The sequence below is a fragment of the Schistocerca serialis genome, chromosome 8 (assembly GCF_023864345.2).
Source record: "Schistocerca serialis cubense isolate TAMUIC-IGC-003099 chromosome 8, iqSchSeri2.2, whole genome shotgun sequence".
NCBI classification, from domain to species: Eukaryota; Metazoa; Arthropoda; class Insecta; order Orthoptera; family Acrididae; genus Schistocerca; species Schistocerca serialis.
The window spans coordinates 53152837-53167477 of NC_064645.1; the positions used below are offsets into that span (position 1 = coordinate 53152837).

The window sequence follows — 14641 nt, forward strand, 5'->3', positions numbered from 1 at the left end:
AGCAATCTATAAAAAGGGTAGAAAATCGGATTTCACATTATTACCGGCCAATTTCACTGACACCGATCTGCTGTAAAATCATGGAACATATTTTGTGTTCAGACATAATGATCTTTCTAGACTCTGAGGTGCTCATCTACAGAAACCAGCGTGGTTTTAGGAAACAGCGGTCATGCAAGACACAGCTGGCCCTCTTTGTGCATGATATACGACAGGCTCTAGTTAACGGCTCCCAGGTTGATGTCATACTTCTCGACCTTCGAAAGGCGTTCAACTCAGTTCCGCACTGTCGCTAGGCTCCAAAAAGTGCTCGCTTACTGTGTATCTGATGACATATGCGGTTGGATAGAAACTTTTCTAACAGACAGAGAACAGTATGTCGTCCTGAATGGAGAGACTTCAACAGAAACAAGCGTAACATCAGGTGTGGCCCTGCGCAGTGTATTACGTCCGCTGCATTTTACGATTTACATACAGATTCTGCTTGATGGTATTGACAGCGGCATTAGACTGTTTGCCGATGATAATGTAGTCTAAAAGAAAGTAGTATCACACGAAAGTTGGGAACAAATCAATGAGGATTTGCAGAAAATAAATGCGTGGTGTAATGACTGGCAGTTATCTCCAAATATTAGTAAGTGTAACCTACTGCGTACAATGAGGCGAAAATCCCCATTAATGTACGCGTACAAAATAAGTGCCCAGAAGCGGTAACATCAGTCAAGTATGTGGATGTGACTATTCGAAATGATCTCAAACTATCAGATTATACAAGTAAAGGATAAGGCGAACTCTAGATTGCGGTTTATTGGTAGAATCCCGAAGCGATGTAGTCCTTCAACAAAGTAAATTGCTTACAATACTTTAGTTCGTTCAGTCTTAGACTTTAGTTCGTCTGCATGGGACCCTCACCGGTTGGTTCTGATTCAATATATTGAGAAGGTACAAAGAAGAGCGGCAAGATTCGTGACTGCTACATTTAGCCATCGAGAGAGCGTTACAAATCTCATAGAAAGATTGAAGTGGGACACACTTGCAGATAGACGACGCGCTAAACGGAAGGAGCTGCTCACTAAATTCCAAAATCCGATCTTCGCCGAGGATGTAGAGCATATATTATTACCACAAACTTTCAAATCGCGAAATGATCAACATTCAGAGACAAGGGAAATTAGAGTTCGTACTGAGGCGTTCAACAAGTCTTTTTTCCCTCGCGCGATTCGCGAGTGGAAAAGAGGGGAGAGGGGTATATGGCACTGGCGCGAATAGCGTCCTCCCCCACAAACCGTTTGGTGGCTAGCGGAGTATATATGTAGATGTCCTTGTAGAACCCAAAAAATTTATAGCTTTCACTTTTTCACGGGTAACTATTGCTGCACATTTTTTCTTCGCGCTTGGAAGTTTCGAAGTTTCTCCATTTATGATTTGGAATATAGTTAACACGTCACAGTTAAAACCACCATTCATAGAATCCTCAGAGTTATTTCGTGTTGCTTCTATTGTTTCGACAATATCTAAAGAAAAGTCGACATCATTTGAATGAATGTCCAAGAAATTAACTAATAAATAACACAAAGGTAAGTCTTCAGAAGAAGTAGGTGACTTCGATTACATGCCACGTTACTCGTATTTCATATTTGTAAGGCTGAAACTCTGGAAACTGCACAGAGACAGATACTGATTGTTAGCACGCATAGGTGAAGAAATGACAAAGAAAATAAATTCAGTTTTACCTCCATTGTCAATATTTAGCGATACTGGAAAGGCAACTGCTAATTATTATTTATATTAAATGAGTTGTAAGTTAGGATGAATGTTGACTGTGAACAATATATTGTGTCATATAAACTATCAATGGAAAGAGAAGTTCGTATTAGAAATTATGACTGCATTGTGGCATATTATCTGTATACCGATGTGCCACCAACTAGGAATATGTGCCCATCGTGTCGCGCATGTGCTGTGTGCTGCAGCTACGGCAGCGGTGTACATTTCTCCAGCCAAATGATGAGATACAAATTTAGCAATTTTCAACATTTTTATTAAATACTTATAGTGCGTCTCAGCACCTACACTTTTGACGTTGGGTTTCTTTCTGCGTATTCTTCCTGATAACAAAATTTCAGGGCAGCTTTCGACATGTCAGATTCGACCAATCTCTCTTGAGTGCAGTAAGATTGGATTGGATTGTTTGGGGGGAAGAGACCAAACAGCGAGGTCATCGGTCTCATCGGATTAGGGAAGGACGGGGAAGGAAGTCGGCCGTGCCCATTCAAAGGAACCATCCCGGCATTTGCCTGGAGTGATTTAGGGAAATCACGGAAAACCTAAATCGGGATGGCCGGACGCGGGATTGAACCGTCGTCCTCCCGAATGCGATTCCAGTGTCTAACCACTGCGCCACCTCGCTCGGTGAGTGCAGTAAGAGCTCGAATATTGTTCGTCTAAGCGTATCGCCAGAAAGGTGTTTGTACGTCAGTTTGCTCACTTCCTTCCGGTACAGACAGTCTCATATCAGGTTGCACAACCATTGCACAGGTGTGGTCGAACTGAGGATAAGTGTCTTCCACTGGGAATAGACTCATATCAGCACGATTAGGATGCATGTGTCCTTAGTGGTCCCGCACATGGGCAGGCATCAGTGGTGGGGAAAGTGTGAGACGCCGCATACGGCTGGGAAGGGGTATTCTGCGCGAAACTAGTGCGCGGACAGACTGGTGTGGCGCGCTCTGCAGCAGTCCTGGGTTCGGCAGCTCTTGCGCCTGCTGGCACACGTCAGTGCAGAGGCCAGCGACGTGGTGCACCAGCTACTGTGGTCTGAAGATGTCCTCAGCTTTTTAATAAAATGTCAGTAAGCATTCCTTGTCCTGTCCATCCTACTACACACACAGTGGTAATTGCTTAAACACTGTAATTGTCTAAAAAAAAGACAATTTTTATAGTGACTCACAGAAGTGGGCTATCTTCAATTTCCCACCACATTAAACTTAGCCGAAGTGGGCTAGCACCACTTGTTTAAACTTAGCACAATTCTGTCAGATCCGTCATCTTCGATTTTTTAATTTCCCACCATTTTATACTTGGCACAACTAGCACTAGTTCAGGCATCTTGGGTTCTGATGCCAGAGGAGTGGATGTAAGAGTGAAGGAAAGTGGGTCAGGGGAAAGCTGGCCTGAAATCGCAATTTCCATCTACTGATGATGATAATGCTGATGATGACGTGGTACACTTTGCATGTTTGATGTAGGCAGAACTACAGTACAGCAAATAATGTACATTCGTGACTGGAAATTGAAAATTATTAGTGAGTCTTACATTACACTATTTTTAAGTTTGTTATTTATCAATGGGACACGGTTATATTTACCCAGTAAAATTTCTGTGTCATGCAGTAAGTATATACTATATCATATATTCGCAAATACTTACAGAAACCAAGTAAGAAAGAGAACGTAAAAGCTAATATGCCAGGGACACTGATATCACTACAGATACAGACAAGGCATGAGTTTGGATTGGCGAAACGCGGGAAAGTAATACACTGAATTCTTTCAAGGGAAGCATCCCAACATTTTCCTGAAGCAATTTAGGAAAACTGCGGAATCCTACAGATGAGTGGCCAGAAGAGGTCTTAACCACACATTTGACCCAAATTTTAGGCTATTACCTACGGTTTATAATACAAATTTCGCAACCAAAAAAATGGTTCAAATGGCTCTGAGCACTATGGGGCTTAACTTCTGAGGTCATCAGTCCCCTAGAACTTAGAACTACTTAAACCTAACTAACCTACAGATATTACACACATCCATGCCCGAGGCAGGATTCGAACCTGCGGCCGTAGCGGTCGCGCGGCTCCAGACTGTAACGCCTAGGACCGCTCGGCCACTCCGGCCGGCTATTTCACAACCACGCTGACTTGAAGTTACGTGTTTGGAGAACAAATATCAGGGCTGTCATTCGTTTTATGTGTGTTGTTAAACTAAATGCGCATCTTCAGTAAACGCCTGTAACTGGTCAATAGTGATGCAGTAATAATGCACCCTTAGATACTGACTGCTCGCTGTAAATATTTATTCATAATATTGTCTCAGACAGTTCACACAAGTAAGAAGGAACAAGAGTAATTGAGTCATGATAATTTCGTTAAACGTTACTGACACGTAATGAATGGGGTAATGAGGTGGCCATAACATGAAATGATGTCCGTGAAGTAACACTCAAAGCTCCTCAACGCCGATGTTATACATATGTCACGCTAAATCACACTTTTGTGGCAGGACGGTACTTGTGCTCTGCCTCCGTACTTTTCGTGTGCAGATGCTTTAACCACTGCGCTATCTGAACATTATCCAGACATAAGTGAAACTTCTATTGACATTAATATTCCTTCTCATTAATTCTGAAGACTATGATCAGCCATTCTGCCTCGATATATTCGGTATACTATAGGTTCAGCTACTCTCAAAGGTTTCTGTAACACAATTTCATGCCCCTGAAACGTTACTGATTTCATCCTGCTGCACCTGCATTCCCTTCTACTCAGAGAATTTCATTCCATACCTATGTATCCCTTGAAGAAGAGCAAGATAAAGTCCTCCACCAAATCCATGCCAGCTCCCCCCCCCCCCCCCCCCCACCTCCACCCCAGTGATGCTATACCCACAAACTCCATTGGAGAACCCCTGGGAGCACTGTTCAGAAATCGTGGGTGGGGCATCAGTGGCAATGAAAGTTCACTTCAGGTAGCCTGATTGGTAAGGTGATCGGTCGGCAGTCGGTGTGCCACAATACTTCAGCAGTCACGACACTGGGGGTGGAAAGCTGTGCAGAACGACTGACCCCTACTGTTGCCCCCGGTATGCGAGTGCGGGTCCAGGGTGGGGTAGCGCCGCGGCGGCTACTCACCTGAAGCGCCAGTACTCTGGCTGGCTGCGTGACCAGCGCCGGTGGCCCGCGTAGGCGGACCCACGCAGGTTTCCCAGCATGACGTCATACCCCGCGTTGGACAAAGGTTTCACTGTTGGCAACAGAAAAAGTACTGTCATTCACACATTTCATCAGGCTCTTTTCCAAAAAATCTGTGTGCACAGGTAGGTGTTGTCCAACAAATGGTCCATCAACATACTTAGCCTGCCATTCCCCTTTCCACTTCCAGTAAAAACTCTGACAAGCTTTAGAAATGTCGTGTTGGCACTTTCGTCTTCTTTAAGAGTCAGAGGTTTCAAGTCCCACTGGTCATGATATTGTTGGAGATGGAATTAACGTTGGTCTTGTTTTGATGGACACTTCAGACATTTGTCTGTAGTCATGTAGACAAATTTTGGAAAACTAAGATCCCTATAATTGGTTGGACATTGAACCCTGGTTCTCCAGAATGTGACTGCTGTGCCGTATAATACTGTGCACTTTTTTCAGTAGCTGTGCGGCAAGTACAGTCTGTGGATAACTCTGTAAATATAATCCCATCTAGAAACTTTGTGGGCACTTACACTGCGAAATGTACCAGCTCTCAACAGATGGCACGAATCTCTTCATTCTATTGTGCAACATTACTTCATTTTGGTACTGCAAATTTTCATTTCGTTTGTAATATTATCAAGCTAAATGAAATACAGTCATTGCAGATATGTAACCTGTTTGGTTTGCTGATGATGAACATTGTGCTTGATATATTTAACGATGAATAAATTAATAGGTAATAGAAGTTAATGTTCAAAATGAAATCTACAACTCACTAATTACAAATGAATGAGAATATCGAGAAAAAACCAGGGTACCTTATTGGTAATTGTGAACTTGAACAAAGCTTCAAAAATAAAACTGGAAAGAGATGTTTGAAATCGCTAAAACTACAAGATGGATCATTAACAATAATAGAATATAAATTAATAGTGACTATCAAGTAGTTGTACACTATGACCCTTTGTGGGACAATATTTACAGTTTGTTACATGATGCAGAATTTGGATAATGCATAAAGTAAAAGAATTTCTAGAACATATTTATATAATTACAATAGGAGTCATAATCATTTTCCACATCACTAATTACCAAATTACCTTTCCAGTAAAGATCACGAAACAACTAATCCATAAAAAGTCTAAACCCAAATGGCCACGGCACATTGTGTGAGGGTTTGTACTCCAGATTAGGGTTACCAGGGAATGAAAGTTGTATTTGCTATTTACATGACGTTTCCTACTATGCACCTACTGGAACACTTCCCACTAACGCCTTCCAACGTTGATAACTGCAGCCTTAGTAGTAGTGAGGCTGTGGGGGTACTGGTGTAGTCTGCACTACTGTGAGATTTCTCATTTCATATAACATCACAATGACATGCGATTTTACCATATTTCCCCCTACCCCATCTCTCTGATGTCGCAGGAAAACAATTCTATTTATAAACAGGCAGGAAATTCAAAGTTGATGGGAAATTGGAAAGAGACCAACTGTGCTAATGTGTTTTTCCCACTTCTCTGATGTCTCAAGCCACTTGTCCTAAGTGAAATATGATGAGAAATTAAAAAATCCTAGACTAACAATTATCCAGTTGGTATGTAATTAAAGAATCCAAGATGGTGGACTGTGGGATATTGGCACAGCCTGTATAGTTGCCAGTCTATTTAGCTCCAAGATGCTATTCCAAAATGGCGGATCTGGGAACCCTGGCGCATCTTGCATTTTTTCTATATTTTTCCCAACCATATGACATCAGAACTCAATATGGCTAAACTGTGGATACTAGTGGAACCTGCATGGTTGCCAGGACACTTGCACTAGGTATAGAATGCAAGACGGTTGAGCCTACATAGTTGTAAGATTTCACATTTTTTAAGTCTCAAATCGTATCATAATTTTAAAATGGTATAAAATTCTAAAATTCACTTATCTCTATGTTTAAAACTCATACAGAGTATATGCTTAAACAATTTCTCCCACTGCAGTTCCTTTAAGTCCACATGTGATGTGTCGAAACAAATTCCCCTAGCGACTTGCTAGCCAGTTAGTGCTCTTATCACTACCCCTGGAGTAGGATAGCGATGGTTATATCTTTATTTAAAACGAATGTGGTGGAAAGAGCACCCTTCCACAGTCAGAGTGACGGCACACGCCCTCCACCGATGCTACTGCCGGAAACCAAGTCTCCCCACTATGGCAGTTCAGATATGAGGGAATGAGACACATGCTGAGAGCAAAGAATTCCCCCCCCCCCCCCCCCAGCATCCAGCCAAATAGCGTTGTATGGCTCCCACTAGTCCAGGTTGCCCACATACAACATGGGTTGTGGTGTCACAGTGCTGGCTGCCATGCAGTTGCCATTGTGTGATGTTTGGCACATATCATGATACCTGATGCAACCACTGTCATGCTGCCTGACAATGTATGAAGCACAATATAAACATTTCTTTCCCATGAAAGTCGTAACTTGTGTCTGAGTCTGCCTGTTAATTTGTTATTTCAGCTATGCTAGTCGCAACTGACCTACTTCCTACAACATGAAAATCCACTTAGCATTCACCAAGGATGTAACATAGAAAAGCACTTAGACATGCTATTTCTGGTCTACAGAACCTGTAGCGCTATCTATAAATGACCTACTTTCCCCCAATTATGTTTCAGCTTCTTATTCACTTGCTAAGAATGTGAAGTTCTATTCTGTGGCATCAGAGACTTTCATTTTTTATCATACTCCACATACACACACACACACACACACACACACACACACACACACACATACATACATGATGGACAGATTTAGGTGCACTTAAAGTAATGCTATTCATCAAATAATAAATCGAGGTCACAAACCTTCTGACGTGATAAAGAATATTTTGACTCAGTAAGTAAATGCAGAGACTTGATGGTGGTCAATGTACGAAAACATGTGCTTGGTGTGGCACAGCTGGTATAGTCATATTACTTGTAGTAATCATATGTGCATCCTGTAAGATCAAAATCAGGACCTACAGTCTTCTACCCTACTAAAGCTTCAAACAATAGGTACCTTACTAAGTGCAATAGATCAACCCCACACACAATTGTTTTTATGAAGCTACCTTATATATATATATATATATATATATATATATATATATATATATATATATATATATATGCTGAGGGTGGTGGTGATGGTGAAAGTTGTACTTAGGAGAGGTTTTGCTGCGGCCTTTTATATTTTGCTGGATATTTTGGTACAGTTTGGAAGCATGTTGACACAATGCTTTTTGCTGTAACGTTAATGTAAATCTTCATTGGAAATTTTTTATGCTTCATATGAAATACTCATAATTGGACATATTTCAGTACCCTATAGTGAGCTCTCACCATACACTCCTCTATTTGCTAATCTCAAGATGAGAAAGTAAATGGCGTTGGTAGGACATCTGACTATGACTTCAAGCTAGGTGCAACTTTTGAGAAACTACATTACTGCGGCACTAAAGTGATATTATCCCCTATATAGTGGTGTAGGCTGTGTGAGAACCCAACCGCTGTGCGGTTCTAAGCGTGTCAGTTTGGAACCGCGTGACCGCTTCGGTCGCAGGTTCGGATCCTGCCTCGGGCATGGATGTGTGTGATGTCCTTAGGTTAGTTAGGTTTAAGTAGTTCTAAGTTCAAGGGGACTAACGACCTTAGAAGTTAAGTCCCATAGTGCTCAGAGCCATTTGAACCATTTTTGAACCCAACTACAATTGCAGGCATGAATGCTTTCAATACTCGAATGCCCACAGTATTCCTAGGTTATCACAAGGTCACTGCAGGGACTTTACCATGCACACTGAAAATTCTCTATGAAACGAAATCCATTCACATCCATGAGCTCAGAGGTCATCTTGTCTCTACCTGTATTCGTTCTTGAATATATTTGCTTCAATGAGGCGAATAGTTTTACTCGTTCTACAAACACAGCAGGAAATAATGTGTATATGACCGACTTGCCCATGCTTATCATTCACAAATAAATTATATTATTAATTTTCAGTATACTTCTGAAAGAAATGATGAGCTGACATATTGCATATTTTGAAACACAAATTAACGGCTTTCTGTGGTAAACTATCTGTTGGCTGCACGAATCCCTTACGTATTTTTTTTACTGAGAAATTACTAAAATAAATCGTTCCTACTGTTTCTATAAGGGGGACTCAGGTTTGTTACCTGGCCCAGCCATATTAATTTGGGTTTTCAAAAGTTATGCCACATAATTACAGGTAACTGTTGCCATGTCTTGACAGTAGAAATAACTATAACATTCTTCTTCTTCTATCCATTATTAATAATTTGAGAGTAAAGTCTCATTCAGTAAATATTTATAGTCATTCATTATTAGTACTGTACACTATATTTAAATATTATTTACCTAATGGAACGGCATGGTCATGTGGCGACACTGCAGTGATCATGAGGGGAAGAAAATAAATAATAAATGCTTGTAAGAAATATAATAAAGGGAGTAATAATGGAACATAACTGATGTCAAGAAAGCTGTAAGGGAAGGCTGTATCCTATCAGTGTTTCCAGCTGGTATCTACAAGACGCAGTGGAGAGAATGAAAGAAAATATTTTGACAAAAAAGTATAGAGGGAAGAGGTATGAAATATGAGCCTCATAGACGTCACAGTGCTACTGCTAGATAGTGTTGAATGGGTCACACCATCACAAACCACAAACTGACTGAGGATGAACTAGACAACAGAGTAAGTATTCTGATATTAATAAGTGACTTTATATCAAGGTAGAAGTTGTAGACGCCATAGTCAGAAAAACATCATAATATGGGCGAGACTTCCATACTGTTTGGGAATAAAAGATAAAGTCGTATTAGAGGAGAATGTTAAGAATTACATGAATGGATAAATTACTAAATAAAAAGGCACTAGAAAGATAAGACCAGTGTGACACTGTCACTAATTTTGGGCGTCAACATGAGGAAGGCACTGCAGCATTATGTGAAGCGAGCAGCCTGTTCGCTCACCACAAGATGGGTCAAGTTGAGCTGCGACAGCAGAAAAGCAGTGCAGCTGTGAACGAGACTGAGGAAAGTACCCACACTATGGGACCACAAAGGTAATGGTGCCCCTTGAAGGAACGTATTGGCAGAATGTAGTTGCCATCAGCCACTATAGTTTGTACTATTGATTCTAGCATAGTTATGTACATGTCTGGCAGCAACCTACAAGACACCAGGGCACGCAACTCTCCGCCACATCATTGGTCAGTGAGCACCCGATATCAGTCTGGGCAGCCACTACAACGAGCCAAAGCCATGGAGCTAAGTCAGCATCTATTAGTTTGGAGCAGTGCGACAGAAGAGCCATCTCCAGCCGCAACAACAGCAGCCAAACTAGTGTCTTGGGTGACAGCAACTCATGGTAGTACGACTGTCATCCATCCACACTAGAGTGAGCTTCTCTTCCAGCAGCAGCAGACCTCTACGAGAATCAGGGCAGACATTCACATGGCTGACTTATTTTGCATGTGGCTGCACAGCGCCATCTGGGGCACGTGTTGCTAAGTGAAGCAAACAGTTCCTACAGAGTAGGACACAGCTGGAACACATCCAGCACACCACCACCACAGCCTTCTGCAACTAATGGCGCTGTCAGTGGACCATGAGCCAGTGGAAGGAGGGGGGGGTGGGGGATGCCTGTGGTGTCACACAGTGCACGAGGTTGTAGTGCAAATCTGAATTCATATGTTTTACGTTTCACCCGAAATTCCCTTGCTAGCACTGGCCAGCACTACTTTCGCAACACCCTGCCACTGCACCAGCTCTATGCCATAGTCCGAGGTCGCTACACAAGGAAGAAGTTCTGCGGAAAACTGTCAACAGGAAAAGGGTCTGCAGTGGAGACAGCGAGCCGTACATGGGACAGTCGTCAGGAGGGTAACAGTGGGTTGGCCTCGATTTCCTTATTTCTTTGTTTGAAACGCATACATATATTAATCCCTCATGGTAAATGGCTATAACTTGGACTATATACATGAGAGAAACGTGTACAATTATGTCGTTAGTTTACAAGAGATGAGATTGATACATACGCATAGACGTCTCGGGGAAGGGCAGGAGGAAGCTGTCAGAGCAACCTATGAGCCCTGAAACGGCCAGCAGAGCCCCACGGCGGGGAACGCCCGGCGGAACTAGCACGCGGTGAGCTGTAAGCTGGTAGCCGTCCTCAGTCTCCACCGCGTGCGTCTCGCACGTCAAGCCGTAATCCCTGCATCCGTCCAGCTGCAACAGTTCACAGTAGCTGCAAGATCCGCCGCGCCCTGCCCCTGACTGAACAGTAGCACCATTAATATCCTGGGGCTGGTCTGGACTGGCAGCACTGGCGAAGGCAGGCCACTCACATCCCCACCAATGAGATTCTCGTTCAGTAAATAATGCCAAAAAACTGTTTACACTCATTAATGAACAGCTATTATAAAAATGTATGTATATACACTACTGGCCATTAAAATTGCTACACCACAAAGATGACGTGCTACAGACGCGAAGTTCAACCGACAGAAAGAAGATTCTGTGATATGCAAATGATTAGCTTTTCAGAGCATTCACACAAGGTTGGCGTCGGTGGCGACACCTACAACGTGATGACATGAGGAAAGTTTCCAACCGATTTCTCATACACAAACAGAAGTTGACCGGCGTTGCCTGGTGAAACGTTGTTGCGATGCCTCGTGTAAGGAGGAGAAATGCGTACCATCACGTTTCCAACTTTGATAAAGGCCGGATTGTAGCCTATCGCAACTGTGGTTTATCGTATCGCGACATTGCTGCTCGCGTTGGTCGAGATCCAATGACTGTTAGCAGAATATGGAATCGGTGGATTCAGGAGGGTAATACGAAACGCCGTGCTGGATCCCAACGGCCTCGTATCACTATCAGTCGAGATGACAGGCATCTTATAAGCACGGCTGTAACGGATCGTGCAGCCACGTCTCGATCCCTGAGTCAACAGATGGGGACGTTTGCAAGACAACAACCATCTGAAGGAACAGTTCGACGACGTTTGCAGCAGCATGGACTATCTGCTCGGCGACCACGGCTGCGGTTACCCTTGACGCTGCATCACAGACAGGAGCGCCTGCGATGCTGTACTCAACGACGAACCTGGGTGCACGAATGGCAAAACGTCATTTTTTCGGATTAATCCAGGTTCTGTTTACAGCATCATTATGGTCGCATCCGTGTTTGGCAACATCGCGGAGAACGCACATTGGAAGCGTGTATTCGTCATCGCCATACTGGCGTATCATCCGGCGTGATGGTATGGGGTGCCATTGGTTACACGTCTCGGTCACCTCTTGTTCGCATTGACGGCACTTTGATCAGTGGACGTTACATTTCAGATGTGTTACGACACGTGGTTCTACCCTTCATTCGATCCCTGCGAAACCCTACATTTTAGCAGGATAATGCACGACCGCATGTTGCAGGTCCTGTACGGGCCTTTCTGGATACAGAAAATGTTCGACTGCTGCCCTGGCCAGCACATTCTCCAGATCTCTCACCAATTGAAAACGTCTGGTCAATGGTAGCCGAGCAACTGGTTCGTCACAATACGCCGGTCACTACTCTTGATGAACTGTGGTATCGCTTTGAAGCTGCATAGGCAGCTGTACCTGTACACGCCATCCAAGCTCTGACTCAATGCCCAGGCGTGTCAAGGCCGTTATTACGGCCAGAGGTGGTTGTTCTGGGTACTGATTTCTCAGGATCTATGCACGCAAATTGCGCGAAAATGTAATGACATGTCAGTTGTAGTATAATATATTTGTCCAATGAATACCCGTTCATCATCTGCATTTCTTCTTGGTGTAGCAATTTTAATGGCCAGTAGCGTATTTATGAGTGTATGTATGTATATAAGTTTCACATCTCCTCCTAAACCATAGGACCGATTTTAACTTAACTTGTAACATATATCCCTGACAGTGTGTAACGAATGCTGTTGGGGTTGAAACAACACACCTACCATGGCTCAGGGGATATGAAACCATAAAGAATGAGATGCGTGAAAAACTGCCGCATCATATATGATGTTTAAGCTTATTACTTCTGTGCCGCTAACTCTATTGCCAATAAATGTCGCAGTATCCATATACACCGCTAAATGTATACACAAAATTATATCATGGTGCCACAAATAGTTCAGGAGATGGGACGTCATGGAGACTCAAATGCGTGAAAAACTGGCGCACCATGCATGACATTTAAGCTTGTTACTTCTGTGCTACTAACTGAATTCGCTACATATATATGACAGACAGTATCCACAGACTTTGCTGTTGTTGTCATTTAGGGTGTTCAGGATCTCAACAGTGAGATTATCAGCGTCCTTAGAAATATTAAAAGGAAACGAATATGGTGAATAGGGCTAAAATTCTTGACACTCTGTCTATCTATTTCTCTCTCTGTCTCTCTCTCTCTCTCTCTCTCTCTCTCTCTCTCTCACTCACTCACTCACTCGCATTCACCCGCACACACACGTATATTCCATATCACACGCCGTAAAGCGAAGGAGAAATAGTAGAAGACACTACACGTGGGAAGAAAACGGAAGCAAACGACAGAGGAGCTAAGGCAATGGCACAGGGATTTGTGGCTGTCTGACGACTTCCAGAAACCACAGGCGAGCCAGTCAAACTGTTAACACATTAAGAACATCTCACTAAAATTTTTGGAAACCAACTTGGCAAATCACCAAATCTTAAAAGCCGCACCATGTTCGTTGGAACGTCACTTAAAATGCAGGGCTGATCTGCCAGCAAATCAGACGCTCCACTCTGGTCTGAAAGTAAAACACAGTCTCGTAAAACGTGGCGCTCAGCCTTCTATACGCCACAAGGACCGCACATTGAAGCGTCGTCGCTCCTGAGCAAGAAGTCGTGCGACAAAGCACTGTGGTCTCTGCGAATACATATAAGGAGCACCTCATCTTCATGGCTGAAACGAGATACACCACGGCTGTGTGGTGGGCCTTAGTAGATGCAGCTTATTACCTGTTACTACCAGCCATTCGTCCTCCCATCGACTCACAGCAACAGCGAGGCGGCAGCATGCAGACGGTGACACACTGATGGAACTGAGGATCACGACACGCTTCCTTTAGTGCGACATTTGCCCTCTAGTTCCCAGCAATAGTCATGTGCCCTCGTACCAAGCAGAAACATATCTCCTTCTCCACCCACTGTAGTTGGAGGAGGGCACCCTGAATATTTTGTACTACTTTACTGCAAGATACAACAGTTGTAGGGAGCGAAGGGCACTCAGAGAAGCGGAACAGACAAGGAATTTAGCACTCGAAGCACATCTCATCTGCTCCAGTGCCCTTAAGATCGCATATAATCCCACATCGAACATAGTAAAGTTTTGAGGCAGACGGACATTGAGTACACAGTCGAGGAAACCACGGAGCAACCAACGGCGTCCCTCTCTTTAGAACCATTCCTACAGACGGATTTAGACTCGTGCTGCTCAGTTAAACGCGCTGCTCCTACGGTCGCAGGTTCGATTCCTGCTTCGGGCGTGGATGTGTGTGATGTCGTTATGTTAGTTAGGTTTAAGTAGTTCTAAGTTCTAGAGGACTGATGACCTCAGATGTTAAGTCCCATAGTGCTCAG

General features: G+C 43.3%; 1 protein-coding gene across 1 annotated transcript in view; it reads right to left on the minus strand.

Annotated features, from left to right (window-relative positions):
* The window catches only part of LOC126416390 (lipase 3-like), a 229200-nt gene that overhangs the window by 142680 nt on the left and 71879 nt on the right, over positions 1–14641 (minus strand). Inside the window, exons 4-5 of the mRNA XM_050084079.1 lie at positions 11057–11246; positions 4910–5021 (exon numbers count right to left, since the gene is read on the minus strand). Of these exons, the coding sequence (XP_049940036.1) occupies positions 4910–5021; positions 11057–11246 (302 nt within the window). The remainder of the gene's footprint in view (positions 1–4909; positions 5022–11056; positions 11247–14641) is intronic.